Below are 27598 nucleotides of genomic sequence, written 5' to 3'. Positions count from 1 at the left end.
GGTAACTACTTTCCACATGGTAAGGCAATGAAATAACCTGTAACTGTGTGTAATAACCAACTACACAGGCACAAACTCCAAGTTATCTAAAGACAGATCTTGGGGAGATTTGTTCCCCCCCTTCAGTCTATTTCCTCCCCTTTTCCCCTTGCATCTCCTGGTGCCCCACAGAGAATCACTCACTGTTCCCTTTCGTTGTTCTCAGACAAGCTTGCTCTGCTTCTCCCTGCAACTTTTCTAGAAGTGGCAATGCATAAAAAACATTTGCAAGCTGGGACTTCCAGGCTGAATAACTAGAAAAGGATGCGCCCATTCCCTCACTAAGCTGGAATGTGTGATCTTGTCCTTCAAGCAGACTCAAGAGAGGTGCTGTCAGTGAAGTCTGTAAAAAATGCTTTGAGGGCCAGCACACCACACTGTCAGTTATGTTGAGCTGCTGTGTCCAAGTGTTATTCCCACCTACTGGTAAATTCAAATTCCCCCGAAACTTCTTTCAGGACAGCTGGACTACAGAGCTATTAAATGAGTAATTTAATGGCAGAGCATCCTCTTCTTCCTTTGTCACTTGGGATTTACAATTAGTTCCTTCATCACTTGTGTAGTTTTCATCAATTAGCTCAGCACAAATTTACAGGAGTACTTCCCTGAAATAATTCTAAAAGCAATCATGACATCTAATACATTTCTTACTTTTTCTACGAAGTTTTTTTTTTTTGCATTAGTAGGGGAAAATTATGCCAACTGACTTCATCAGGCTGTGAGGATTAACCCATCATTTATAATACCCTTTAAAAATGAGAAAGTGTCATTTAAATGTTAGTCACATGAGTAAGCAGTGAGTCAATATTCCGCATATTAACTGAATGCCTGTGAAGTGCTGGAGTTTTTCTGATGCTTGCCAAGACTGAACCATAACAATTTCTTTTATAGCTGGAGATCAGCCTGAATAAAAGACCTTCCTAAGATCCAGAAGGTGAAGATCAGAGTCATATGCACATTATCTCCATTCCACTGATTGTAAGCTTAGAGAAAAAAAAAATCAGAGAGAACTGAGCAAGAAGAAGGAGCTGTGATTACTTTTCAGGAAAGTAAACAAGGAAAATGAGATACTGGTGCCATACTGCAATCTAAAAATTAATCCAAAATCTGCCAGTCCAACAGAGTGATCCACCAGTTTGTCTCTTTCCAAGACCAACACCAAGCTCTGAAAGTTCGTGTTAGAGATCTAAATACTGCTTGTATCCCCTACAGTTGAAATTTTCCTTTATGCTGAATGTGATTTGTATCTGAGGCATCAGGCAGGGGTTTCAGGATTCCTAACCCCGGAGTCAGTCACTGTTGACACAAAATAGTTTGCCTGAAAACATGAGCCTCCAAAACCGAATGTTTATATACAGATACCAGCACTGATCTTGACAAATGTTTTATCTGCTTCCTCCTTCCTCCTCTTCTCTGGACACAGAAAATACATTCTTACAATGAGGTAATGAACTGTGCTGTTTATACTGGGAGAGCGCCAGGAGATCCAGATCTGCTGACTTCTGTGCAGAACAGGAGTTCACCAAGGGTGTTTAAGGAATATATATAACTTTCTCTCTGCTTTGGGCACTAGAATTATTTTTTTCATGACTGTACTCTGCTTCGTTGTGTATATACAGAATGGCTTGGGTTGGAAGGTACTTTAAATAAAGATCATCTAGATCCACCCTCTGCCATGGGCAGGGACACCTTCCACTGTCCCAGGTTGCTTCAAGCCCCGTCCAACCTGGCCTCGGACACTTCCAGGGATTGGGGCAGCCACAGCTTCTCTCGGGGCACCCTGTGCCAGGGCCTCACCACCCTCACAGGGCTGAATTTCCTCCTAATATTATATGCTTAAAGAATGTAACGCCAAGTAACTCCACGACGTGCTCCTGGGAGCCAAAGCATCCTCCCAGCACATCCACTGCACTCCCAGCCGCCGCTCCAGGGGCAGGAGCTGTCGGGAGTTGGCTTGGCCATAGAACCGACCCCATTCCCTCAGCCCAGGGAGGGGCGCAGATGCCCCCGGCAGCCCCGCCGCTCGCTCCTGCCCTCAAGCTCCCACCGGCGGCGCTTTGGCCTGTCGTGCTCCGCTGTCACCGCGCCACCGGCACCTTTCCCCGGATGGGAGCCGGAATTAGCGGCGGCACCACCTGCAGGGGCAGGAGGCCGGGCCTGGTAGCCTGTCCTGGGTTGCCCATCCCGGACATCCCATCCCGTACAGCCCACCCCCAGCAGTCCGTGAGGCACCGCCAGGTCCTGGCACCGGTCCCCGTCCTGATTCCGATCGCGGTCCTGGTCCCCATCCCGGGTCCACATCCTGGTCCACATCCTCCTCCCGGTCCCCATCTCCGTTCCCGTTCCCATCTCCATCGCCACCTCCGTTCCCGTTCCCATCCTGGTCCCCATCCCCGTCCCCGTTCCCATCCCTGTCCGAGTCCCCGCACCCCTCACAACGCCGCCCGCCCTCACGCGCCCCCTCGGCCACGCCCCTTTCCCACGCCGGTCCATTCATCCCCCCCGCCTCCCCCCGGTCACGTGACGCGGGCCCGGCGGGCGCTCCCCGGCCGCGGCTTCGCCGCCGCTTCCGGGCCGGGCCGGGGGCGTGGCCGGGGCGTGGCCGGGGCGCGCGCGGGGGGGCGGGGCGGGGCGGGGCGGGGCGGCCGCCGCGGCGGCGGCGGCGGGAGGGGAGCGGCGCTCCCGGCAACATGGCGGCGCGCGGGGCGGGCAGCGCCTGAGCCCGGCGCCTCTCGGTCCGCGGGGGTTCCCCCCCGGCCCTGGCTTTCTCTTCTTCCTCCTTCTCCTTCCTTCTCCTCCTCCTCGTCCTTCTTCTCCTCCTCCTCCTGCCCCGCTCCCCGGCGCGGCCATGGAGAGCGAGGAGGAGCAGCACATGACCACGCTGCTCTGCATGGGCTTCTCGGACGCGGCCGCCATCCGCAAGGCCCTGCGCCTGGCCAAGAACGACATCAACGAGGCCGTGGCGCTGCTCACCAACGAGCGGCCCGGCCTCCACTACGGCGGCTACGAGCCCATGGAGAGCGGGCAGGGCCCGCCGGGCGGGCACGGCTCCCCCGCCGGCGGGCAGGGCCCCCGCGGCGGCGACGGGGACGGCGGAGGCAGCGGGGGCGGCTTCGACCCGCCGCCCGCCTACCACGAAGTGGTGGAGACCGAGGTGAGCTGCGGGCGGACGGTCCCGGGGCGGCGGGAGCCTCCCCGCTGCCGGGGCCCCGCGGGCGGCGGTCGGCCGGGCAGGGGACCGGCGGGAGGTGTCCGGGGACCCCCCGTCACTCCCCGGGCCGGGGGCTCCTCGGCCCCCCGCATTCCCTGCCTGCCGCCCGCCCGGCGCGCTCCCGAGTCCGTTCCCTGCGATCGCTGCAAGGTGAAGCGCACCCAGGGTTTTCCTTGGCATTCCAGGAATGTGTGGCTACCGTAGAGTTCTGCTTTTCGCTCCCCCTCTTGTGCCTTCTTGCATAATCCCGGTGACTAAGGTCTGTCTATTTTTTTTTAACAGTTTGCACAATGTGAAGGAAAGCGCAGTGTGGGTATGACTTTACGTACAGTTTTATTTGGATAAGCTGAGCGTAAGTTCTGAAATAGGAACGCAGTGAGGTCAAATGTTTTTCAGAACAGAGCTTAAACTCATAACTTAGGGCTGTGATCTAAAATAAAACTGAAGTAGATCGAAGTGCTGGAGAATGTCAGCCTTTCTCAGGTTCTGTCCTTCCTCCTTGTTTGCTTTTCTCTCTCTTCCATCCTCTTCCAGAACTCTGAACCCTTCAGCCAGCAGATACACTCATGGTGCTCTCCTTGCTGGCTGGAACAGTCTTGTAATGCTTTCCTATAAAGCCTTCTCCTCCTCCTCCTGGTCTTTTTCCCAGAACTTCACAGAGTGCTCATAGGAAAAGAGCTAGTTAGTAGTGTCCAGACCGTGGGATTCGTGGGGGTGAGAGCAGCAGAAAGCCCCTCTGCGTGATACCAAAGGGCCACCTTGCGCAGCCTCTGTCTCAAGTGGTGAAGAGCAGATGTTTAAGCTCGTGAATAAAACCAGGGAACCTCGTGTACCCTCCCAGGCTCCAGTGAAGAGTATCCTGAGGGTTTTCTGTGCCAGAAAAGTGCTCCTTTTCCTTGCATGCATGTGTACGTGTCTATAAATACATTCATGAAGAATCCATGGGCGTATCTGGTGCGTAACTACACTTGCACAGATCATCCGTATCCGTAGCCTCGGCGTATTGACGTCCAGCCCCACGGAATAAAGATAGGTGATCCTGCTCACTGAGTTAACTGGGTTACATCCTGAGCTCCTCTAAGCTGCTGATGTGTGCTTGTGGAGTAAGGTGATCCGTGGGATGGCACGTGTGCCACACAGAAGCAAAGCCGCTCTGTAACTTCCTTGATTGAAGTGCCAGGGAACCGGTTTGCAGCCTTTACTTGTGAAGGATTGAGAGTGAATGAGAGTTCTTGTTGGCATTTGGATTGGATGTAGTTATAGCTGGGACGGTCTGGCTTGTCAGTGTGACGTTTCAAGAGAAGCTGTCAGTGTAAACTTCAGAGAGGCACTTTTTTCCCTGCTCTCATTCCCATTACAAATGGCACTTTGACAACTCTCAGAGGATTCTCCCCCATTATTTCATCCTGTATTTCTGATCAAATTTACTTACGCTTTATAATAGTTTCCTTTGCCACTCATGTTCTTGTTTGCTCTGGCTTGTGTTCTTTTTAACCCACAGGAGGGATGTCAAAACATTGCGGTGTAGGTAAATCACTGCACAGAGCAGGCGTTTCAGAAAGAATACGGTGTCTTTCTGCATGAAACTTTATATAAAGTCATGCCTCAATTTAGTAATTGGATTCATTTGCATATGAGCATCTGTCAACTTCTGCACGTGTATGCAATACAGTATTTTTGTAATAAAAGAGTTACATCTACAGAAGTCATGAGATTGGAATTGTTACCTGTGCATATTTGTCTAACGCTGCAGTACAATTTAACACCTTTTCACATACGTTTTATGAAAGGAGGAAAGTGATATATGATCAGTTCTTGGGGTTTTTTTATTTGTCAGCTGTAATCTAGCATTGCATTTAATAAGCTGCAGCTATTCTTTAAGTGGTTAATCAGTAATTAATCAGGATAATCAGTAGTTTTCCATTCAGCAGAAGTTTATGGCATATGAAGCTGTACAGAAAGCCATTGCAGAAGCAGCTATATTATTCATTGTAGTCATACACATTATGGTGAAACATATTGTACCCCATGCTGTCTTGTGGTAATTCAGATGTTATTTCTGGTTTTCTTCCTCTCAGTATCATCTCTCTTCCTAACAGCTCTTCGAATGTGTATTCTTCCTTCTCTTCATAATACCAGTTTTAATTTTTATTCAGTGGGGAGGAAGTGGTGTGTTAGATTTTTGGGTTTTATATATCAGCAACAGGAGATAAAGAGGAGATAAATCACAGGAGAAGAATTCTTAGAAATTTTCCCTCGAGTAAAATGTTCCAGTCTAACGCTTCATGAACAAAAGTTAGGATTAGATGTTATAATTTAAAAATAACAAGAATGCTTCAGTCATTCTTCAAGGCACGTATAACAGGTCTGTGCTTTGAATTTACATGGTTTTTTTGGCTGAGCACACTTTAGCATGCATATAAGAATAGGTCTATGAATGATTAAACACTTTACATTTTCCCTAATCAGTAATGAATCCATTATGTTTGCATATGCTTATTTGGTCTCTATTACATAATGTTAGAATCTGTTCAGCATTCATGTGGATCAAAGAAAGGCTTGTCTAGTGGTTTTCTTTGAGAGGAGTGCAGCAACCAGATACATATCATACTAGTTAAAACATGTTTTGTTTAGATAAGGTTTTAAAAATCAGTGTGAATCCTCTTTCAGAGGTCCAGACTGCTGGTCTTCAGGGCTGTCTGAAAGTGTTAAAGAAGCCTGAATTTGGAGTAACTGGCTCAGAAGGAAGATAGCTGCTGTGAGCTGGCCCAACATATGCCCTGTGCGTTCTGTATGAGGCTTGAGGTGAAGATGTGTGTAAATTTCAATTTCATGAGGTTAAAACTTCAGTTTCAGGGAGCTGGTGTTTCCCCATTGCTTCAGTTTTAGGTTAATAGCTGTGCTGTGCCTTTGGCATTGATGCTGGTAGCATGATCACACTTAACTCATCAAAAGGAAAAGGCCAGACAAACTTGGAGGTGCAAAAGGGGCTTCGGTTCATTTGCAGTCTTCTGAAGCCGCAGGGAAGTTCAGCTTGAGGTTTACAGCTGCTTGGAAATTTTGCCCTTCATTGCACCAAACCACACTGATAGACTGGGGTCACCTGCTTTTCCAAGAGGTGACTCTGTGTGTTTGACATAACTTCTATGTTTATGTCTGTTGGCAGAAGTAAATCTTGCCATTTGGCAAGAATGTGGCGTTTCTGTGTTTATTCCTTAGGCAGCATGCAGATTGTCACGGTGTGATTCTGTGCTGAGGGAGGCGGGTGAAGGATGCTATGCTCATCTCTTCATCTGACTGACAGATAAGCTGCTTTATGAACTGCTGCTAAATCCTTATAATTTAAGACAAGACTATAAATGAGTGCGATGACAACGTCTGTCAGTGTGTCCAAGAATTGCCACAAGTGCCACAATTCCTGGCTTTAATGAGTTTGAGAGGAATGAGGTGGAGAAGACGAGGCTAAACGAATGTGGGGATTGTGACCAGAGAACTTGAAATTGTGGGGAGGGGCAGGTAAAAATACTAAACATATACCAATGGTTTGTATAACCTTCACTAAAACAATCTTAATTTGCTTTTAAAACAGCTTCTGAGAGCCATTACTATGACCTTTTGGCTAAATTGTGATGAACAGATTATATTACCCCCCGGCTATTCCTGTCCCCTTCAGCATGTGCTCTTTTGATTTATGTCTTTTTAGTTGAACTGGATCAAAAGCTCATACATGCCAGATTTCACTAGGTAAGGTTTATGATAAATCTTGTCCAGGATTGCTTTTGAGGTGCTGTTTGACTGCAAGAGAAGGGATTTTGGGGAGGAAAAAAACCAAAAAAAACCCCAGGCCAGCGACTGTAGTGACTGCCAGTGCCAGGAACATTCTCACTAGTCATGCTGCAGAACTGTGGTGTTCAAACCCTACCTCTCCTCATTATTAAAGCTCAGGGCTGAAAGCAGTTCTGCCACAGATGTGCTGCGTCACGGTGGGTGTGTAACTTAACCTCTGGTTTAGCTTCTAATGTGTAAAATGAGGATAATGGGGTGTGCTTTATTAGGAGAACCATGGACGTTAAGCTTGTGAAGTTCTTTGATCTTTGAATGGAAGGAGCTGTATTTGTTTAAAGACAAAGAAGGTATTTAGCCTTCACGCAAATGAGATGGATTTCACACTACAATTCTGCACATTTAAAGTCAGTCTCCTCTCTTGTAAGTAGTCTTGAGCTTTGCAAAAGTGAGTATTTCTTGCATTCTCATGTGGAAGCTTTACAGTGTGGCTTGTCAACGAATGGGCCTTGTAAAACAATTAAGCAATCAAATAAAGCTCTGTGGTGGATTCTGGCATCGAGTCCTTGGCTGGATGCCATTAGAGTGTCAAGTGGAATTAGTATTTTAGCACTCCTGGTTTTCAGCATCACTGTTTTCAAAAATGAGTGGCCCTGGTGTGGAACCTCTTTCTATATTCTGATTCCATTAACACTTCTTTGAAAGCATTTGAAAGAAAATACTCTGGGTTTCATTCTTGGTGTAACACGGACTAATAAAGATGCTACATGAAGTTAGGGAAGTAGGGGTGATACTGAGAGGTGCAGCTGGTTAATTTTAAATGTAAGCTTTGTTTTGAATAACTCACAAAGTCATTATCATGTAATGTGATCGTTAGAGTAATTGCTGGATTGAGAGGAGCGGTCTGTAATTACTGGTTCATTGGTGAAGGTGATGCCTGCAGGGTCAGTGAAGGTGGGAGACAGCTCTGTACAGCCAAATTCTCAGCTGGGCAGGAAGTGTCTCTGGTATAATGTCCTCTGGAAGCATTTTTTGGTCATCTTCCCAGTTTACAGTGCTATTCTGTGGCAGCTGTTTAATAAGGAAGTGAAATACTGAGGAAGAATGAGAATAAAAACAAATTAGCCAGTGTTAGAAGTTAATTCCAGCAAATCATTTGGATTGCTTTTGGATTAAGGAACAGTAGCTCTTTGTATGAGGAGGGCAAAGAGGAAGTGCCTGTTTCTTTTGTAAGCCTTTATTCTGAAAAAACCACGTATTTGTGCTGCTGTAGGAATAGCCTTTGGTATATATGTTTCAGGGGCCAAATTAAAAATATATTTTAAAAGCCAATGTTCCCAGTGTTTCTTGCCACTTGATCTTCCTCCCACTGCTTTACAACAGTTCTGGCTTTTCTGATGCCCAGCAGAACGATCTTGAGAGGCATTTAAAGATTTTTTCATATTAGCACAATTTTGGAATTACACGTTGTCAGAATCAGCTGCTCTATCAGTTCTGGTTTCTGTTTCACTATGCATCAGTAGAACAGAAGTATAGATGACTGTTTAGCAGCATTATTGAATTAATTTTCCTTTCCAGAGCTTGACCTTTGGTCACTAAAATGTTACAGTAAATACTCTATGTTGTGGTTCTGCAGCACTTCTCTATTAATTCCTGGTGTTTTGGCAAAGGGAGATACAAGTATTGACTTAATTTTAAGTACTGAAATGTTAAGCGTTTGTGATTCATTGTTTTATTGTTTTAAAGCACAATGTTTTTATCTGATACCACACCAAGTTATCCTGAGTTATTTGGGAACAAGCATGAGGTTTTGTGCTGGTGAAAACTCAGAGGTTGGGAGGCATCATGGTGTTGACTCTGAGTCTGGCTGTTTGTAGTTACACTAATGGAATAAGTTTTTTAATATATCTACAGACGATAGTGAAAACACATGGAAGATAAGTGTTTTCCTTGGTTCCTCGTGAATGGCATTCCTAACAGTGCTTTCCATGACCTCCCCTCACCTACAACTTATCAAATACTTATCACCTACAACTTAGTCAAAATATGTTGCCAAAAGTGGTTGTAGTGAATCTCTGCCTCGGATTTCACTGAATACTGTGCTCACAGCAGTATAAAAGGGCAAAGAGGCTCCTTGTATTTTTGAAGTTAAATGGAGGTTTTAATTCAAGTGCTGTGTTTACAGAGCCTCGGTTGTTTTGTTTTGCTGTGATGCTCAGGACTATGTTTATCTTTGAACAAGTAGGCAAGTACATCAGGGAATATTGCCTGGTAACATCACACCATCACCCTGGAAATCAGAGAGAGAGTACAACCCATGTTTTCAGAAACTCTTAAATTAATTCTCAGCTTTGCTGAACTTGTTTTTATTTTTCAAATTCGTATTGTGTTCTTATTCCCAGTGTTACACAGTTCTTGCTTGTGAGACACGGGAGGCAAAGGGAAGGCAAAGCCATAGGGTTTTTGTAGTTATAATTTGTTACTATCCTTTACAGCTACTGAGGGTTTAGTCTAAACAGAAATCCTTGATGGTGACCTTGTGCAACTCGCAGTTAAGGTCAGTGTCTAAAACGTTCTGTGAGAAAGTTCACTAAATAAATTGGGGTTTTTTTAGGGCATCTCTGTGATGGGATGAGAGTCCAGATCAATTTCCGTTAGGTGGTGTCTGTAAAGGAGGATTTATTTTCCTTTAGTAGTAGACTGGTATCCTTCTTTTATATTAGCATAACAAAATGCCAGCATTTTTTTCTTGTGACAAGGCTGCATTTGTTTGTGTAAAGTAGTCCATAGTAGAAATGTTGAGAGCTTCGTTTCTACGAAAAGAGAACAAAACAAAACATTTGTGTACCTCACCAACAAGCTTATGTTCTCTTAGCAGAATATAAACAAAAACCATTCCTATCTGTTGCTGCACTTAAAAGTTTTGCACTCAGATATGTTTCTCTGTGTGAAAATTCAAGCTGTATCTCTTTAGGACTTAAAACAGTTAAAAACTGTGACAATACTTTGCAAGTAAATGTCTGTTTGTCAGTAAAACATTCTGGAAATCACAGTGGGTTTTCTTATTGCCAGATAAGAAACATAATGTGGAAATTCCATACATGACACCATTTTTTGAGTCTTACTAATACTGACATATTCACAAGAGGATACCAAGCTTGCTCTTAGAAGTGTGGTGGGTCCAGTGGGTTCAATCTGAGTGCAGGAGCAGGCAGCTGGGAAATACTCTGCAATTTTGTTCCCACATCTGCCACTTAACAAGAGTTGAAATTCTTTAACCATCTGGAATACCAGTTTATAAAAAGCAAATAGGTTACAGGTATGAAAGTGTGACAATTTTTTAAAACATTCAATAGCTTGTTCTTATGCTGATGTTCTTGTTCTTGTGTTTCTGTGTAAGTGCAGGGTGGTGGCTTTGAGTTATTTGAAAGGCTTTGAATTTTTACCCTCGTGTTTCAGTTCTAAGTAACAGAATATCCCTCTGTTAGGAGTTAATTAGAAGAAGAAAAGGTTTGACATCCAGGCGTGAAAGTAAGAGTTGCTTTAATCAATAGTCTGGCAGGTGGAGGAACTGTCAGGTCATGGCTTGAGGATTCATAGCTTCTCCCACAAATTCATGGGCACAGTACATCAGAGCAGAGAAATGCTCTGTTTTTATGGGTTTTTTACAGTATTTCTCTCGCCTTGCCTCCACCTGAGCATTGCAGTGCTCTGCAAACACTTGTGAGTGGTACAGCAGTGCTGTGGCACAGAAGAGCATCCCTGCTGACACCTGGCAGCTGGAAAAGCTGTAGCATTGGAAGATTGATTTCTTTGTGTTGACTATGTCTGTGATAAAAACTGAAAGGTGGACCTAAAATTGTTGTCTGCTAGTTCTGGCTGTATTCTTTTCATTATTACTCTTCAGAGCGGTTAAACTTTGTCCTGTTTGTGGGTACATAGGAACAAGGTTTTGTGGGTTGTTTTTTTTTTTTTTTTTAAATAATGCAATGAGACTTCAAAAGTCTGCTTTCTTGGCTATAAAATGATGGTTATTTTGTGAAAATCACTTATTAGAGAGCCACGAGGTGGAGGTAACTGCTTGGTCTGCTGGTGTCTTAGAAAGTCTGATCCTGTTGCTTGTTGAAAGAATCGTGACTTTGGGGTTTTGTTTCCTGAGTTGTACTGGATTCAAGAGCACATAATGTGACTTTGCTATGGTGATAATAGATTCTGTTGGTAGCCTCCTATCAAAATCAAATTAACGAATTTATATTATAATTTGACTGTAATTTCATTATTAAGGCTGCCAATTAGAATCAAAACAAGTCTAAACTCCTTGTTATTTTATGTAAAGTGACTGGTATGGGAACTGTCAGTGGCTTTAGTTAAACAGGGTTTGATGAGTTAATTAGCTGAATACTGCATGAATACATTTTGAAGCTTTAAACTGTGACCTTTTGGCAATTACAGTTAATTCATATTTCACTTTTTGTGCTAATCTTTGTTCTATGTTACTCTTCAATAGAAAGTTTTATGCTACAGATTTAAGCAATGCTTTATTGATCAGATGTTGAACAGTTTTTGTTTATTCAGCCTTGCAGGCAAATCTGGGAGGTGCCAGGTCCCCAGAGAGGGAATCTTGAGCTTGTGCCTGCTCCTGTGAGGGTTTTTCTCCTGGGAGCCTGTGTGTGTGTTTAGCCATAACTGCATTTTCACACCTTGAAAATAAGTCAGAGGAGCCAAGACTGTTAGAATGAGGGGATCTTCAGGGCTTTTGTGCAATAAGAGATATATCAGAAGGCGTGAAAAACTATATTAAAGGTTTGTCAGCGAAAGTTTGTTGGTCTCAGTATTTCAACTACAGAAATAGTCACAGATTTATGGTGTGCATCATGGTTTCCACTGCAGAAATGAGTGATTCTAACAGCCTTTTAGGCAGTTTATCTTTGTGTGACGCATTGGTTACCAGGAATAGGACTGGGGGGGTTTTGTTGTTTTTTTGCTCTTCTGTGGAAGAACATCCCTACCAATCCTTATCATGTTGGGGGCCAGTCCAGTGCTAAGTCTGTTCAGCCAGAATTGCAGAGTCCTGATACAGATCATCATCAACTGGCAGACACCATTCTGAAGTCACCTGTTTGAGGGGAGGGAGGTAGCTTTGTATATATATTTATTTATAAACAAACAAACCCCATGTAATTCCCCTAAGCCAAGATTCAGAAAACCACTTTTTGGGAAGCTGACATGCCTTTTATCCTATTTACTTTCACATATGCCTTAATTTTTCTTCAAAATTTTTTATTTCCTCCATGGACCTTTGTCAGTAAAGTTTGCAGAGACAATCCCTGAGCTCCTCAGTTACAGAACATTAATTGTGGATACGTGTTCAGGGCTGTGAATGTCAGCAGAGAAGTGAGTTCTCCAGGCTGTGTTGGAGTATGAGATCTGTGTGCAGATCTCCAGCCAACAAAAGATGATGCAAGAACTGAGCTGACGTTTCACCTTGCTGCTGCAGCTGCTGGTAATAAATCCCTCACTTTAAAGAGCAGTGCCCTAATTGATTTAAAAATTGGGTGGGGAACAGTCTGCCCTTTTTCGTGTACAGAAAGACACTAATTATGAAAGAGCAGCAGAAAGTCTTTAAAGAGACTGTTTCTTGTATTAGATTTGTTTTAAGAAACACAACTCAGTCTGCACTAATAAAATATGAACATAGCTGTAATCTCCCAGAAATGCAGACTGTTAGATTTATTAATGGTTTGGAGGGGAATTTGGGTTTTAAACTGCCTGGGTGTATGTTTGAGACTGTCACAGGTTTCACAGTAGCTGTGAAGCTATGTGGATGTGTTCTAAAATTAATAAATGAACTTGATACTTTCTGCACATGATTTTAGTAGCAGAGCACTTTCAAGCAAGAAGCCTCATTGCCTCTAATTCTTGGAAAGTGCCAAAAGCGTGCTCCTTCAATGCAAATAGTTCCCATTATTATTAGGGCAATATTCCAAATACCACAGTCATTTTTTTTTTGTGTAAAACCGTCTTTTCACTGCACTGTTGGTAGACTAGATCTAGCAATAGTCCAGATGTGTTCTGAGCATAATTTATGATAATGTGGGAGCTGAATGTACAGTGAAGAACGTGCGTTATTTCACTTTCCATATGAATTTCTGTGTCACGGATCCTGGCAATCCCTTGTGTGGAAACAGGTAACTAATGAGCAGCATTGCTTGGTTGCAGATGGGAAAGCAGAACAACAAGTGGAGTTTTTCAGCTACAGTTGAAGGTCTGCATTGCTATTCTGTACCTTTTAAGATACCAGTTACTGCTGTCACTGCGTTTATTTAATGTGCATTTTCCTCCAGGGAATGAAGCAACTCTTGCTCTGTTTCTGTAACATTTGTTGAAATGTTGCTTTCCTTGGCTACAATTGGAGGCTGAACTGTAGTCCTTGAAGGCCCAGCAATTGGTTGTTTAAGTTATACTCAGTCTGCCTTTATTATACTAAAAGTTCACTCCCGCTCTGTTACTGTGAGCACTTTCTTTGTAACTGCACACTTGTTTTCTGGGGAAATGCTTTGGTTTTCTGCATGGGTGTTCTTTACAGAAGCTGTATAATTAACAGTTTCGTTCCTAGAAAATACTTCTGTGTAATTTCAGTGTCTTTTCATGTAGACTTTCAAACATCCCTTCTCCCAAACCTGAAGTATTTAAACAGGGCATGATTTGCTAGAAGGGAATTATATTCGGCTTCCATGCACAGTGCTGGATCAGGTGACCACAGTTTCAGCAGCTGATATTCAGGTCTGCTAAAGTGCAACTTCCCATAAAGTCATACTGAGGACTAAGTGTTTAGTAGGGGGTTGGAGAAAGGTGGCACTTTATTTCCCAAACACCAATATGTGGTTTTTTTCTAAGCAGTGTTCTGTTCCTATAAATTGTCCTGCTGCTCTCCAGAACATTAGTAAGTCCAGCCCACGTGCTGTCCATGAACTTTAAAGGTTAAGCTCTGTACAATTGCTGTTCCCTTGGCTTAATAGTTTGAACCATTATGAAAGTGAATGACACATTTACTTTTTAAAGAGGGATCTAATCCTACAAATAGCAAATGCAGTGAGAGAGCTGGAAGCACACTTGTGTGCCTACATTGATTTCGTTCTTGGTATACCATCTCCTCCAGAGTTCAATTCTTTCTTTTGGTTTATTACTTTCTGGTTGCTCCATTCACTTTCCTGACACTGTCTGGTTTTTACTTTTGAGTGTGTTTTCCGCTTGTCCTTCCTGCCTCCATGTCCCTGGCTTCTTTCCCTCCTTCAGTGGGATCTTGTTACCATCGCTGCTCTTGTTTTCCACTGTCTCCGACCGTGGCTCATGCTCGCTGCCAGACCTGGTCCAGACATTCTGTCCTTTCTCCTGCTGGCTTTGCCTGCTGTTGTGGAGGCAGGGAAAGGTAGTCCATGTGAACTCTTTGACACACTGGGTACCTGGCATCTACGGGAGGTTAAAAAATAAACAAAAGCAAATAAATGAATAACTTGTCTACTCTTTCTTTGGCGCTGCTGAGGCAGTTACCTCATATGGCACTTGGTGGAGAGCAGGGGGTAATTCTGCGTCCTGTACACAGAAATAGCTGCTCTTCAGTGCCACTAGCAAGGAAACCTGTAAAGCTTAGCTGCAGTCACCTGCTTGCCTGTTCCCTCTTACCTTCCAGAGTATTTGCCAGTAACTCATTATGGCTTCAGGGGAAGGATAATTATATTACCTTGTTGGACAACTATATTTGATGTAGATTTTTCTTTAGATTGTTAGTAAAAGAAAATCTTGATGTACTGAAACAGTGTCCCGTGTTTCTAATGTGATGGGATGAAATGGACTTCCGTTAAACTATTGTCATATTCTACGGAGGATTAATGTGCAGATCTATGGAGATCAAAACTTGTACTCTAGAGTCTCCCAGGGACTGGAAGTACTTATCACCTGGCTCTAGGATCTGATATGCTATGAAACAAGATTTGCTGCTTAAATAGGCAATTAGTTAGCAATTAGTTATGTAAACATAGTAGTTATCACCTACACAAAATACATCCAGGTATGTAATCCCTTCAATTCAAGTTGAAATATTAAATTCTACCTTGAAAAACACAAGCAGCCTCGGGGTTGAGAATTTGACATGCTTGTTACAAGCACGGCTGCCTTTTCTAAACCCTTTAATGTGTCTAGGAAACTGTTCCACTTGAAATTTTTTTTTTTCACCCATAGAAAAATGATGAAAATGGGAATTGCTCTGGTGAAGGGATTGAGTTTCCAACAACCAACTTGTATGAACTGGAGAGCAGAGTTTTGACAGATCACTGGTCCATACCCTACAAGCGGGAGGAGTCTCTAGGCAAGTGCCTAATTGCATCCACCTACCTGGCAAGACTGGGTAAGTTCCCTTCCACAATTTCACAGATTGTCTGTTCAGAGGGTGTCACAGACAGAATGTTGGCCAGGTGTGTCTTTCGCTTTAATCTTGCTGCTGTTTATTTGCACCCTGCACAACAATCACATCTCTGGGAAAGGGGTTAACAGTTTACTGTTCTACCCAATGCTGTAAAAACAACATTGATCTCTTTTCTTTCTCTCCAAAGTAATTTGTTTACTTAATTTTTTTTTCAAAAAGTGGTGCACATGCTTCTTTATGTTCTAATAATTGTGGGAATAACATCTTTTCAGAGCTAAATTACTGACTCTTTTTTTCCTTGTGCTGGTTATTTTCCTTTCATAAAAGCAAGCTGTCATCTCAATCTCTGCTGTACCATGCTTGTATAAGTGGTTGTTTTTCCCTGGTGAAATGCTTATATTGCATTAGATCTGGATTTGACTCTTCTTATTCAGTTCTTTGGCTGGGGTTAGGAGTGCTATGGAGGCACCACACCCAACAACTGCTGTATAATTGAGAGTACAAGACAGTTTTTCAGTCATGCCTGATGGCAGACTAAAGGAATGTTGTAATCTCTTGGAAGAATAGAAGTTGTTAAGTGGTTTGCTTCTCTGTTTCCAATCTGTGCTTTAATTTGGTTTTCAAGGGAGGCTGTGAAGCATCAGTTATGTATAAATTGTAAACTCTGAAGTTTACAAGTTGCTTATGGTGCTAATAATGCTTGAAGAAGCTGTAAAAGGTATTGGGAAATTAATTCTTAGTTCTGAAGGGCAGATTCTCTCAAGTCATGCTTTTTGTGGCTTAAAATGCATGCTAGTTATGAAGGAACAGTAGCAGTTTACTACTGCAGGTTTGGGTTGGTGTTCCCTCAAATTTGCAACAGGGTCCCTGAGGTCATCTTAAAAAGTATTTTCTTTTAAATACTGTTAAAAAGCACTCTTTTTTTCTGTAAAGGTCTTTCTGATTCCGATGAGAATTGCAAGAGGTTTATGGACAGATGCATGCCTGAAGCATTTAAAAAGGTAAGTAGGTACAGGAGGCCAGTTCAATGTTTCTTTGTTGTTTGTGGTGGAAACAGTGTTTTGTAATCCAGACTTCAGGTAACTACTGAATGGGTTCTTAGATTAAAATCACACTCAATTTATTTTCCTAGATTAAAATCATAGAAATTTAAATGTAAATCATAAAAGGTCCCAATTCAGTAACTCCGGCCAACTTTAGCACTTAGCTTTTTTCTTTTTTTTTTTTTTTTCCTCTTAAATGAAGAGCCCTGTACTAATTACCAGAGCCCAAAGAGAGGTTTAGAGACCCTTGAATATGACCACTAGTGGCAGGTTCATGGACAGATTTCCATTAACTATTCTTTCCGTTACTTCTTCAGAGGGTTGCTAAATTCTTTCCACAATCCATTTAGAGTTTTGTCTTTCACTTCAGTTCTCAATGCCCTGTGCTTCTCTGGGCTGTTGTGAATTTTCTCTATAGAGCTCACCAAACTAATTGACTTCCCACTGTTCCATCAACTTTATTTCCTGCCCAGTTATTGGACCATATGTATAAAAACACATACATACCCTTTTAAAAGTTACTCTGTTCTGGTGTTCAAGTACTGAGAATATAATTCCATTTAAGGAATACAAAAATTTAAGAGAAAAATTCTTTTTCCATTTAGTTATCAGGGTACTAATCTTACATACAACAGTTTTGTATCACTTGGTGTTTTTTGCCTATGAAATAAACAGTGTATATTGTTCCTCCAAAAGGATAATCTGTGGAAATCTAAGTTCAGGATGCGCTGAATTACAATTTGCTGAAATTTTTACAAGAAACCCTATTAATTTTACAAAAAGTGATTGTATTTAAACTATTAAGTTTTTTATCTGCTTCTGTTCAGACACAGCAGAAATTAAATGAAATTTGCAGATGGCAGCCGAGTGTCCTTTACAAACAACCATGAAACCAGATTTAAAGAACATGTTTCAGTAGGTGGAAGCAGCATTGAATACCTCTCTCTCCTGGTACATGTGCTTTGTTTTCCAATAGAAGCTGCTCAAAAAGTGTGAATTGGTAAATGGTTACCTCTGCTGAATCAGTGCAGCTTTATGGCTGCCTGTTTCAAGATTTAATAGTTGTGTGTTCAATCTGCGAACAGATTAGTTTCATATTAGTTGCTCTTTGCAAAGGTTACGGTCTCTACTAGTGCATGCAAATGGAAAACACTTTGATAGATTTTATTTTCTGTCATAAGCTGTGATTTAAGGTGTTCTTCCACAGAATTACAGATTGAATTAACTCCTAAGCCAGTAGTGCAGAAAGAACATCTGAAAAACACACCAGACGGTGATGAGTGCATTCCAAGGAAACATTTATTCTGAAAAAAGTCTCAGGAGTTTATAAATTTGCCCTTGTTTGTGATTGTGCTCAAACTTCTTAAAAATTAGGGGTTTTCTTCTTTGTTAGCTGTTGACATCCAGTGCTGTTCACAAGTGGGGAACTGAAATCCATGAAGGAATCTACAACATGCTCATGCTGCTGGTGGACCTGGTTGCGGAAAGAGTAAAACAAGATCCTATCCCTGTGGGCCTGCTTGGTGTGCTTACAATGGTATTTGACTCTCTGATGCAGTTTCTAACATCTGGGTATTTGGCATTTTGTATTTATGCAGCTGATGCTTTTTCCAACTGTTTAAGTTGTAGTTCATTGTCTTAAAATCTGCAGCCATTGCTTGCTGCAGATATTTTGCATCCAGTAGGCAATTCAAAGGGGTGGGTGCTGTTCAGAACTTCTGAAAACCTAGCAGTTTAAAAAAAATCACATTTTTGTCACTTTGCTATTTATTTTTAAAAACTGATACTTTGTGTTCGGTTCTCTGTTTTATTGACCTCTGGCTCACATAATTATTGGATATTGTCTGTACAGAATAAAGGCTTCAAAATGCTTTATATGGTGAGAACTGAGAGGCAGGAGCTGGGGGGTTGTATGCAGCTTTATTTTTTTCTAGATCTTTTAACTGTCAGCCAGGAGAATGCTCAGCTGAAATGGTCAAATATTATCGATATGTTTTGAAACTGGCATAAGACACCTGTTCATTGCCATGGGCTTTTCTTTCAAGGCATTTAACCCCGACAATGAATATCATTTCAAGAATCGAATGAAGGTGTGCCAGAGAAACTGGGCAGAAGTCTTTGGGGAGGGGAACATGCATGCTGTCTCACCCATGTCCACTTTTCAGAAGGTAAGCATGACCATGCCCTAAAAACTAATTTTAGGGTGGATGTCTTTGTTTCAAGATAAGATTATTTGTTTAGTAGGTATTTGTAACGCAAAGTTTAAATATGTCACCTAGAATTATTGCAAATAGATGTGGAGTGTATGTTGGTCTGTAGGCATTAGTTTGTGCTCTCAAATTGTTCCAATTCTCTGTTAGAGGCTACATTTAGAAATGGGTGCACTTTCATGTCTGAAGTAGCAGAACAATCTGTGTGTTGCTTTAGACATGGAGCACACAACGGGTGGGCCTCTGTATCTAAGGACTGGCATCTGTTTGGTTGTTGGGTGTGAAATGACCAGGGTAACTCCAAGTGTTCAGTTCTAGTAGAGGATTCAGGCTTTTCTGACCGCCAAGGATAAAATATCTGCAACTCAAACTCACTGGCAAGGAGGCAGTTTTTGAGGTTTGCATTGTCTTGTCACCATTGTTCCAGATGAGTGGGTCCAAAACAGCATCAGTGGAGTTGATTTCTCCTTCAGGAGAAAACAAGTTAGTGGCCATAGAAAGAAAATTCTACATCTGCTGCTTTAGGAAAGTAATGTTCCACAGTGCTATAAATACAGTTGCTTGTGAGTCAGCAGCCACAATGTGATCTGTTGCCACAGCACATGGGCAGTGATGTCAGGCAGAGTCCAAAACAGGATGATGCTCATGAGAACCGACCAGAGCTCCAGCTACACTTTGTACAGGAGCTGTTACAAACATTGTTTTATTTGTGTAATAGTGTATCCATTTGTGGGTTAATGGGCTGAAAGTGTCTGTCCAAATGTCCGTTTCAAAAGACAAATGTTTAGCATTGATGTTGCAGCTGCTAATTTTTTCCTGTTCTTATTGTTCAAGGAACCTCATGGGTGGCTGGTGGATCTGGTAAACAGGGTAGGTAAATATAAACCAGAATTATTGTTTGTCACTTGAATTCATTGGTCTTCAGAGATAATTTCTTCTCCCCCCACTTCACCTTGCCCTGACTTGTTTGTTCACTCCTCACTTTTCTGACGACCACAAAAAAATAGTTTGAGATTTTAATCCTGCCTTGTAAAATAAAGCTTGTTGAGTTGCTGCCTTCTCCCTTGAGCACCTTTACCCTAATGTGGTATCTATGACTAGAGGAATTTGAGAGCCCAGCTGAGGCTGCAATCAAAGGTCCCCCAAGAAAAAGTGCCAGTCCAGTCAGCTGTTGCTATATGTGTTCTACCTTTCTTCCCTATGTCCATTTTTACTCAAGACAAAATTTCTAGCTTGATGCTTAAACCCTGCTATTGTGTATAATTGCATTGCATTCCCCGGTGTGCCCCTGAATTCCCATGAAAATATAAAGTTTTTTAGATGGGATGTTCCATTGTAAAGGACACTTGTTGGCATTTCAGGAATTGTCAGTGGAGTATTTTCTATAGTCTCTTATTTAAAGATAAAATACTGTAATTTGCTGTGTAATACTGATTATTTTATTTCAGTTTGCAGAGTTGGGTGGATTTTCAGCAATTCAGTCCAAACTCAATTCTGAAGATATTGAACTTGGGGTAAGTCCACCTTCTGTCACGAGACTTCTCCCTTTCCATTTTATCCTTCATGAAGAACCAGCAGTGTCCCTTTTGGCAGTGCTTTTACCTTTTCTTTGGTACCAGAGCAACACTCCCACAGAGCCCTGGAAATGTGCTGTCAGGCTGGAGGTCAAATGAGGTTGTACGTAAGAATTCTGATTGAAGAGCAATTAAGCCTTCACAGAAAAGAGGAGAAATTAGTGTACCTTTCTGCTAGCACTCAGCCTTCTGGTTAGACATCAATCAAAGTAGTTTCATTGTATGTTCACCAGTATGTCCCTGGTTTTCTGTTTACTGCACCCGTAGCTGCATTTAGCTGCAAGTGAATTGACTTCTGTCATTTATTACAGAGATCACTCTTTAAAGAAAAAAATCCTTAGGAAGACAGACAGTGTCTAATCCTAAACAACTTTTCAAGAGCAGTGTCTTAAAACTGACTGGTTCAACAGAGCTAAACTATTTTTGGTGTGAAGTCTAACTTGGTTAGTTTTAGCTTCCTAACCTATATTCAGGAGGCTTCCAATTCTTTCGAGCTTTGGAGAATGAGGAGGCTAAAGGAAAACTGTCATCTGGAACCTTGTCCCCCAGTACAAAATCAGTCTGATTTCAGTGACGTGCCACTTGGAGGGAATTCAACTTCTTTACTTGGGGTATCAATATTTTCTGCTTTATATAGAGATAGGTTCGTATGTGAGCTTGACAGAAGAATAAGGAAAACCTTGATTTACATGCCAGTTCTGTAATAGAAACTTTGACTTGACTTTGTTTAATGATTATTAACTGCTTGCTTAGGAAGGGAATCTAGGTCAGTGTCACTTAATTTGGGCTTTGGGTTGCACTGCTACACACTCAGTTCCACAGTTCTTGATCCAACGTGAAAAGAAACTGATTTTGATATTATTTACTGGCAAACAAATGCTTTTATACATTTAATTTCTTGACAATAGATACCACTTTAAAGTCATGCATTGAAGAGATCTTGACATGTATATGACACATTTACAAAAGCTTTCTCCCACGTATTGCTTTGGGAAAGAAATTTGCCATATGGCTTTAACCTTAAATTTTGCATTCACACTTCTGATTGCTGTAGAGAGCAAGCAAAATGTGATATGTTCCTTTCCGTCTGTTTATTTCTGTGACTGAAACAGGATCCGTCAGAGAACACTGAACAGAGTGATGAGAGGACCAAGATTAGTGAAAACTGGGAAGGCATTTTTTATTTCAGACAAAAATATGTAACACATACTGTATGCCATATATCATATATAGCACATACTCTACTGTGTGCCATGGAGTAAATCTTTCTTAAACCATGTGTTGTTGTAAAAGACTTGCACGCCAAAAACAATCATAGCAAATGACTGGAAATATATGATATAAATAATACTTGTTCATCTTCATTTGCCTTTTAAGCTATGGATTGCTAATGGAAAAATTTCTTAAATATGCATCTAAATACTTGCTGTCTTTCTTTCAGGCAATCTCTGCATTAGTTCAACCCTTTGGAGTCTGTGCAGAATATCTTAACTCCTCTGTAGTACAGGTAAAATGTCTTTGTTATGACTTGTAAGAGGACTGAAAATTAATTTCCAAGTGTGTTGGTGTGAAACTGGTGACTAATTTGAAAATCCTTCAAAGCTCACGTTGCAGAAAGTACAAGAACCATTTTGAGCATCCTGAAGTGATGAATAAAAGGCTCAGACAATGTTCAGATTCATTTTCCAAGCAATCATCTGTAGTCATGTATCTACATCTGCAGCAGTGAGAAGCTTTACCACTGCCATTAGTAAGTTTCAGCAGTAGAAACCATGTGGGAAAAGAATCCAGCCTGAAGGATGAATTTTGCTTTTAGTTTAACTTCCTGGCTGACATCAAGCACATGGATATGAGAGTTTACGCTGCAGAAATTGAGGTACAGGAAAAAAGTTCACCAGGATCTCTTTGTATGTGCAAACGTACTCCAGGCTTCACTCCTGCCCCCACCACCAAAAACTGTTGATTTAAGTGACTGGAAGACTTCATTTGAAGAGGAGGATGTAGTTTAGAAGCCCCTGGGAGTAAGAGGCACATGCACCTAATAACTGAGGTGTTTTTAGAGGGCAATCAGTCTGTATCTTTTTGCAAACCTGCATTACAGTGGTCTGAAATGGGTTCTTACTCTAATTGCTTTTTTTTTCCCTGGGCATACCAGGATCATTTTATCTTTGTTGTAGGCGTTGCTTTATCTCTAAGGTAATGGTGAGCTTTCAGCTGAGTATTTCCTTTTGCTGCAGTCACGTCTTTCGAGTAATTCAGTTGATTTCAGGAAACATTAAAATGATTGTCATGCCTTTTCTCACATTCTTTAGCCCATGCTGGATCCAGTCATTCATAAAATGATTAAATACGTACAGAACGTAGAAGAGAAGGACTTGAAAGACAAGGTAATGTTTAACATATTAAATATTTAGGAAGAACTTCCTGCATGTCTTGGAAATGCTGTCAATGTAAACTAGAGCAAGAGCTTTCTTCTCACTGGCAAGAATACAGCCTGTTCTGAATTCTGACTGAATGACATAATGAAAATGCACTTACTCCATTCCATTCAATACCCTTTTCAGTAAATACCTTGTTTATGACCCTTTTTAAAATATTTTGCCACTGTTGCTATCAAATTTTTGGTTTTGTTGGTCCCCTTGTGCAGCATGCTGAATGCTCACTTCTCTGACTCAAAAGATATTTACTGTCTTGCAGTCTCTTAAATTCATATTGCTGTTGCATTAGCTGTTTGCTTCTGAGAATTTGGTAGTAAAGTGTCTGTGTAAGTTGTGGCTATTTCCTGCATTACCCTGAATTTTGCATTCAGTTCTATTAAATTGTGTTGACTTTTTACGTGGTAATAAATCGTTAATTTTAAACAAGAAAGTATTCATAAGTTGGTGAACCAAAGGAGAGTAACTTACCAAATCTGGAGCTTTAACAAAAGGTTTCATTATCTTAAAATTTCTACTGTACATGTAATACTTTCAGATGTACCAGGTTCTGTGTTTTGATTAAACATTCTCTATTTGGTCACTAAACCTACTCTTTGTGAGTCACTGACGTCTCTAGCAGAGTAACAAAAATACCAATACCTCTGTTTGTCCCTTTTTTGTTGTTGTTGTTTTGTTTCAAACAGAGACTGGTGAGTATCCCTGAGCTCTTGTCTGGGATCAAACTGCTGTGTATGCGCTTCCAACCTGACCTGGTGACGGCGGTCGATGACTTGCGGCTGGACATTCTGCTGCGCATGTTGAAATCCCCCCACTTCAGTGCAAAAATGAATTCCCTCAAAGAAGTAGGTTGGCTTTTTGGCTGTCTGTATGCGTGCAGGAGAGCATGTGTTTAGGTGGGATGGGTTGTTAATAAGCCACTGAAACCACAGCCTTAAAAAAAAGAGATGGCGCAATATCGCCTTGCGAGTTATGTTGCCTTAGCAAAAGCTCAGTTCAAAAGAAACACCAAAACAAGTTAATGTAACAGGAGTTGTTTATAGTATTAGTAGCCACTGCAAGGCCTCCCAGTTAGACACAGTTTGAGAAGAGCACTATTCTAAGAAATGCAATTTTAGATTGATTTATGAGCAGTGGTCTATGCTATTCATTGAATATTCACTCTGGGATAATCCTGAGCATCCTGTGGTATATCCTATTTTTCTCCTTTCACTGAAAGGAAACAGAAAAAAACACAAATGGGACTTAAACCTATATCAATGTCTTAGTCCACTCATATCAGGTCATTGCACTACATAATTGTAGAATTTTATATTGTATTTTTTATTACACTAGTATATGGACACTGTAGTGTTTTAGAGTCCATCTTTTCTGCTTTTCTCCTTCTCTATTTATGAGACTATTGAGATGTTAAACCTCGTTGCTGTTTGGTTCTTAATCATAAATGCTGTGTATCCGTGGTGAATTTATAAAACTGCAGCTTTTGAAGATTTTAGCAGAAATGTGCTCTTTCTCCCTCGAGTGAGGAGCCTGTATCAGTTCAGTATTGGATAAAAAGTAGGACACTGATTTGAGTGTAACAAGCAGAAGAAGCCTGAGATAACCTACTTCTGGCATATCTGTAGAAAAATACCTGGCAGCACAGGCCAGCTTTTCTGTGTCAGGCTGAGAATAAGATTCTGCTGCATCAGAGACTGATGACATGGTCTTTCTGGTTAGGAATTTGCCTTTGAACAGCTTATTTAAAAAAAAAAAAAAAAAAAAAAAAAAATTAAAAACCAGCACCCCCCAACAATCAACTGACCCAAAAAATCCCAAACACCTTCTGTACTCAAAATATTTCAGGATTCACACTTAAGCTTCATCATGAGCCTTTTTGAGTAGATTTCACTCTGTGTTTGTGTGTATGATGCAGGTGGGAATTTTTTGTTAAAATCTTACATTTTGCAATTTTTAGGTAACGAAATTAATAGAAGACAGCACTGTGTCCAAGTCAGTGAAGAATGCAATAGACACAGACCGACTGCTAAATTGGCTCGTGGAGAATTCAGTCCTATCGATTGCTCTGGAAGGTAAGAATTCTCACAAAGCCTTTTGGCACATGCTTTGAACGACTTAAATTTAAAAATCTCATCTCTCCCTTTCAATACATTTTAATGAGCGTTATTAACCAAAGAGTTCAAGATTTTTGTTTTCTCCAAACTAAAGTAAGATCCTACAAATTCTGTAATGATCATCTAGTCCTCTGTTTGACATCTGTGCAAATGTCTTCTGCTTTACCTGGGGCCTTTTACTCTCAGTTTGTGTATTGTTAGCCTCTAAAAAAGAGAGAAAAGAGGTATTTTTCTCCCCCAGGAGTAACATTCTGTAGGTGTGCTATCAGATGTATGAAACGAAATAAAATAAAAATGGGAGCAGCCTTGTTCTTTTTCTTTGTACTGATACTTGTCTTGTAACAGGAGAGAAAGACTTTCCAAATGAAGACAGCTTTGTTCTCTCTTTTAAAAGAATTAGTTTTAAAAGAATTCTTTTAAAAGAATTTTAAAGAATTAGAATATTTTATATTGTATATTATTTTATATTAGTTCAATGTATCTAATAGTGTTTGAAATATATTCATTAGGTTGCCTTTCTTTGTTTCACAGGTAATATAGATCAAGCGCAATACTGTGATCGTATAAAGGGAATTATTGAACTGCTGGGCAGTAAATTATCTTTAGATGAGCTTACTAAAATTTGGAGAATTCAGGTAAGCAATTAAGACTAGGCAGGTGCTTTTAGACTGTGTTACAAAAGCAAACATTCCAGTGGAGGGATTTTTATAAATAATCTATCCATCTCTATTGCAATGTGGAGGTGTTGAGATTTTAACAGTGTAATTAATGCAAAGACTTCCTTCTACTTCTTCCCTTGTCATGTAAAATCAATTGTTCTGGCAGTTTCTTGTATAACAGCTGTTAAATCCTGTGATGAAGTTCAGTTCTTTGCAACAAGTGTTAAGGGACTCCAAAAGTATTTGACTTGGCATAAGAGGTTGTCAGCCTGAAACAGGTGACAAGAATATTTGTCCAGGCCAAATTAGGATATAATGTTCGTGGTTGGAGATATGGATTTAAAGTCAGAGTGTGACTTTAAAGGGAGTGGGCTCCAACTGTATGAATTCCCATTTACCTTCCTGTACAGATATATAATTGACTGACAAGTCATCTTTTGGCCTTCACTTTAAGGGTATTCAACTTAATACTGTGTGGGGAAGGTGGTTTGAGTGTTTATGCAAATGACACATGGAAACTTTGACAAGAAACTATTCTTCCACTGCAGGAAATGGTTTTCTTCTCTGTGCAAATCTTGATCTTTTAGACTAAACTCATTGAACACTGTCAGCTCTGAAGTTTGTGTGGCGTGGTAGCAAGTCTTTAATGCTTAGCAGAGCTGTAATGTGATTCTAGCTCCCTCACTTTTATTCTTTAATAAAAAGCAATACTTCCTCCCCCTCTCTGGCTGTTGTTACCATGGTGCTCCCATCCATGTAGGAGGAGATTTTGTATTGCTCATTTTTGAGTAAAGCCTGGGAGAGTTTCAAAGATTCAACACCTCACACGTGAACCTCACCAAGCAATAGAAAAGGTGGTGTTTGTGCTGCTGCCACTGCAGCAGCTTGAAGCTCCTGTAATGATGGCAGACTTGTAGTTTCCTGCTTTAGAATTACTTCCAAAGACTTCTCAGCCAGGGAAATGAGGAGCACAGTTTACTCTCAACTTGTGTTTCTACCATGCAAAAGCTGCTATTCTTCCTCATTAGTATGAATAGTAATAATGCTTACATGAAGGTTTTTTTCTGGCTTGTTTGGGTTAAAGACCTACCTTGTGTTTTTCTCCTTTTCAGTCAGGACAATCTTCCACTGTGATTGAGAACATACATACCATTATTGCTGCAGCTGCTGTGAAGTTTAGCTCTGATCAGCTCAATCATTTATTTGTTCTAATCCAAAAGGTAAGTTTTCACATGAATTTACATTCCTTAGGAAGAGAGTTGATGAGATGTACTTGTGCATCCAGCCTACTGAAAGGCAAATGCCTTGAATACATTTATATTTTTTATATAAATGTAAAATTTGCTATTAGTAAAACACTTTTACTACTAACTTTTATGTTAACCCAGAAGCCTAATCTGCTACTGTATTGCTAATTTACTTATTATAAGTACATTAGGTAGCCAGTCCTAAGAGACTGAAAGAGAGATTTTATTATGAAATTTAATCCCCAATAGTATTTGAAAAAGAGTTGAGCAAATTAGTGCTCGAACTCCCCGCAACAGAAATAAGGAAATACTTACGGTGGAAACATACTTGTTTGTATTTTGATTTTCCTGCAGTAAGGCAATAGTGGGTTATATTTTTGTGTACACTTGAGATGTAGCAGCCTGACAGAGGTGCTCTAACATTGATTTCTTTGCTCTCCAGAGCTGGGAGACAGAGAGTGACCGTGTGAGGCAGAAGCTGCTGAGCCTCATTGGGCGCATTGGCCGAGAAGCACGAGTGGAAACAACCACTGGCAAGGCAAGGGGATGGTTTTCCTTTGGATTTTTGATTTATTAAATGTAGAGTTGCTAGCCTCTGTACTCCCTAGGTCCTGACTATCCTTGCCCTTCTTCCTCCAGGTTCTGGAGGTACTTTGGGAGCTGGCTCATCTTCCAACGTTACCGTGTAGTCTTATCCAGCAGGCCTTGGAGGAGCACCTGACAATCCTCAGTGATGCTTATGCAGTGAAAGAGGCAATCAAAAGGAGCTACATCATCAAATGCATAGAGGATATTAAGAGGGTTGGTTTATTATTTTATCTTTTCCAAAATGAAATCTTATCTAGCCTCGATGTTGCCCTT

General features: G+C 41.2%; 1 protein-coding gene across 2 annotated transcripts in view; it reads left to right on the top strand.

Moving 5' to 3' along the window:
- The first annotated feature begins 2724 nt into the window (after positions 1–2724).
- Positions 2725–27598, top strand: part of USP24 (ubiquitin specific peptidase 24) — a 60470-nt gene continuing 35596 nt past the window's right edge. For both annotated transcript variants that reach the window (XM_066192876.1, XM_066192875.1), the window contains exons 1-15: positions 2725–3193; positions 15272–15437; positions 16389–16456; positions 17892–18035; positions 18544–18666; positions 19543–19578; positions 20157–20222; positions 21724–21789; positions 22595–22669; positions 23404–23562; positions 24675–24789; positions 25363–25466; positions 26603–26710; positions 27180–27275; positions 27377–27538. In XM_066192876.1, coding sequence (XP_066048973.1) covers positions 2888–3193; positions 15272–15437; positions 16389–16456; positions 17892–18035; positions 18544–18666; positions 19543–19578; positions 20157–20222; positions 21724–21789; positions 22595–22669; positions 23404–23562; positions 24675–24789; positions 25363–25466; positions 26603–26710; positions 27180–27275; positions 27377–27538 — 1794 coding nt within the window. In that variant the 5' untranslated portion in view covers positions 2725–2887. The remainder of the gene's footprint in view (positions 3194–15271; positions 15438–16388; positions 16457–17891; positions 18036–18543; positions 18667–19542; positions 19579–20156; positions 20223–21723; positions 21790–22594; positions 22670–23403; positions 23563–24674; positions 24790–25362; positions 25467–26602; positions 26711–27179; positions 27276–27376; positions 27539–27598) is intronic.

Source organism: Chamaea fasciata, unplaced genomic scaffold (genome assembly GCF_029207755.1).
Source record: "Chamaea fasciata isolate MVZ Bird 193981 ecotype frontalis unplaced genomic scaffold, bChaFas1.0.hap1 SCAF_10, whole genome shotgun sequence".
Classification (NCBI taxonomy): Eukaryota; Metazoa; Chordata; class Aves; order Passeriformes; family Sylviidae; genus Chamaea; species Chamaea fasciata.
Note: the sequence above shows the minus strand (reverse complement) of the source record. Positions and strands in the feature narration are given on the sequence as shown.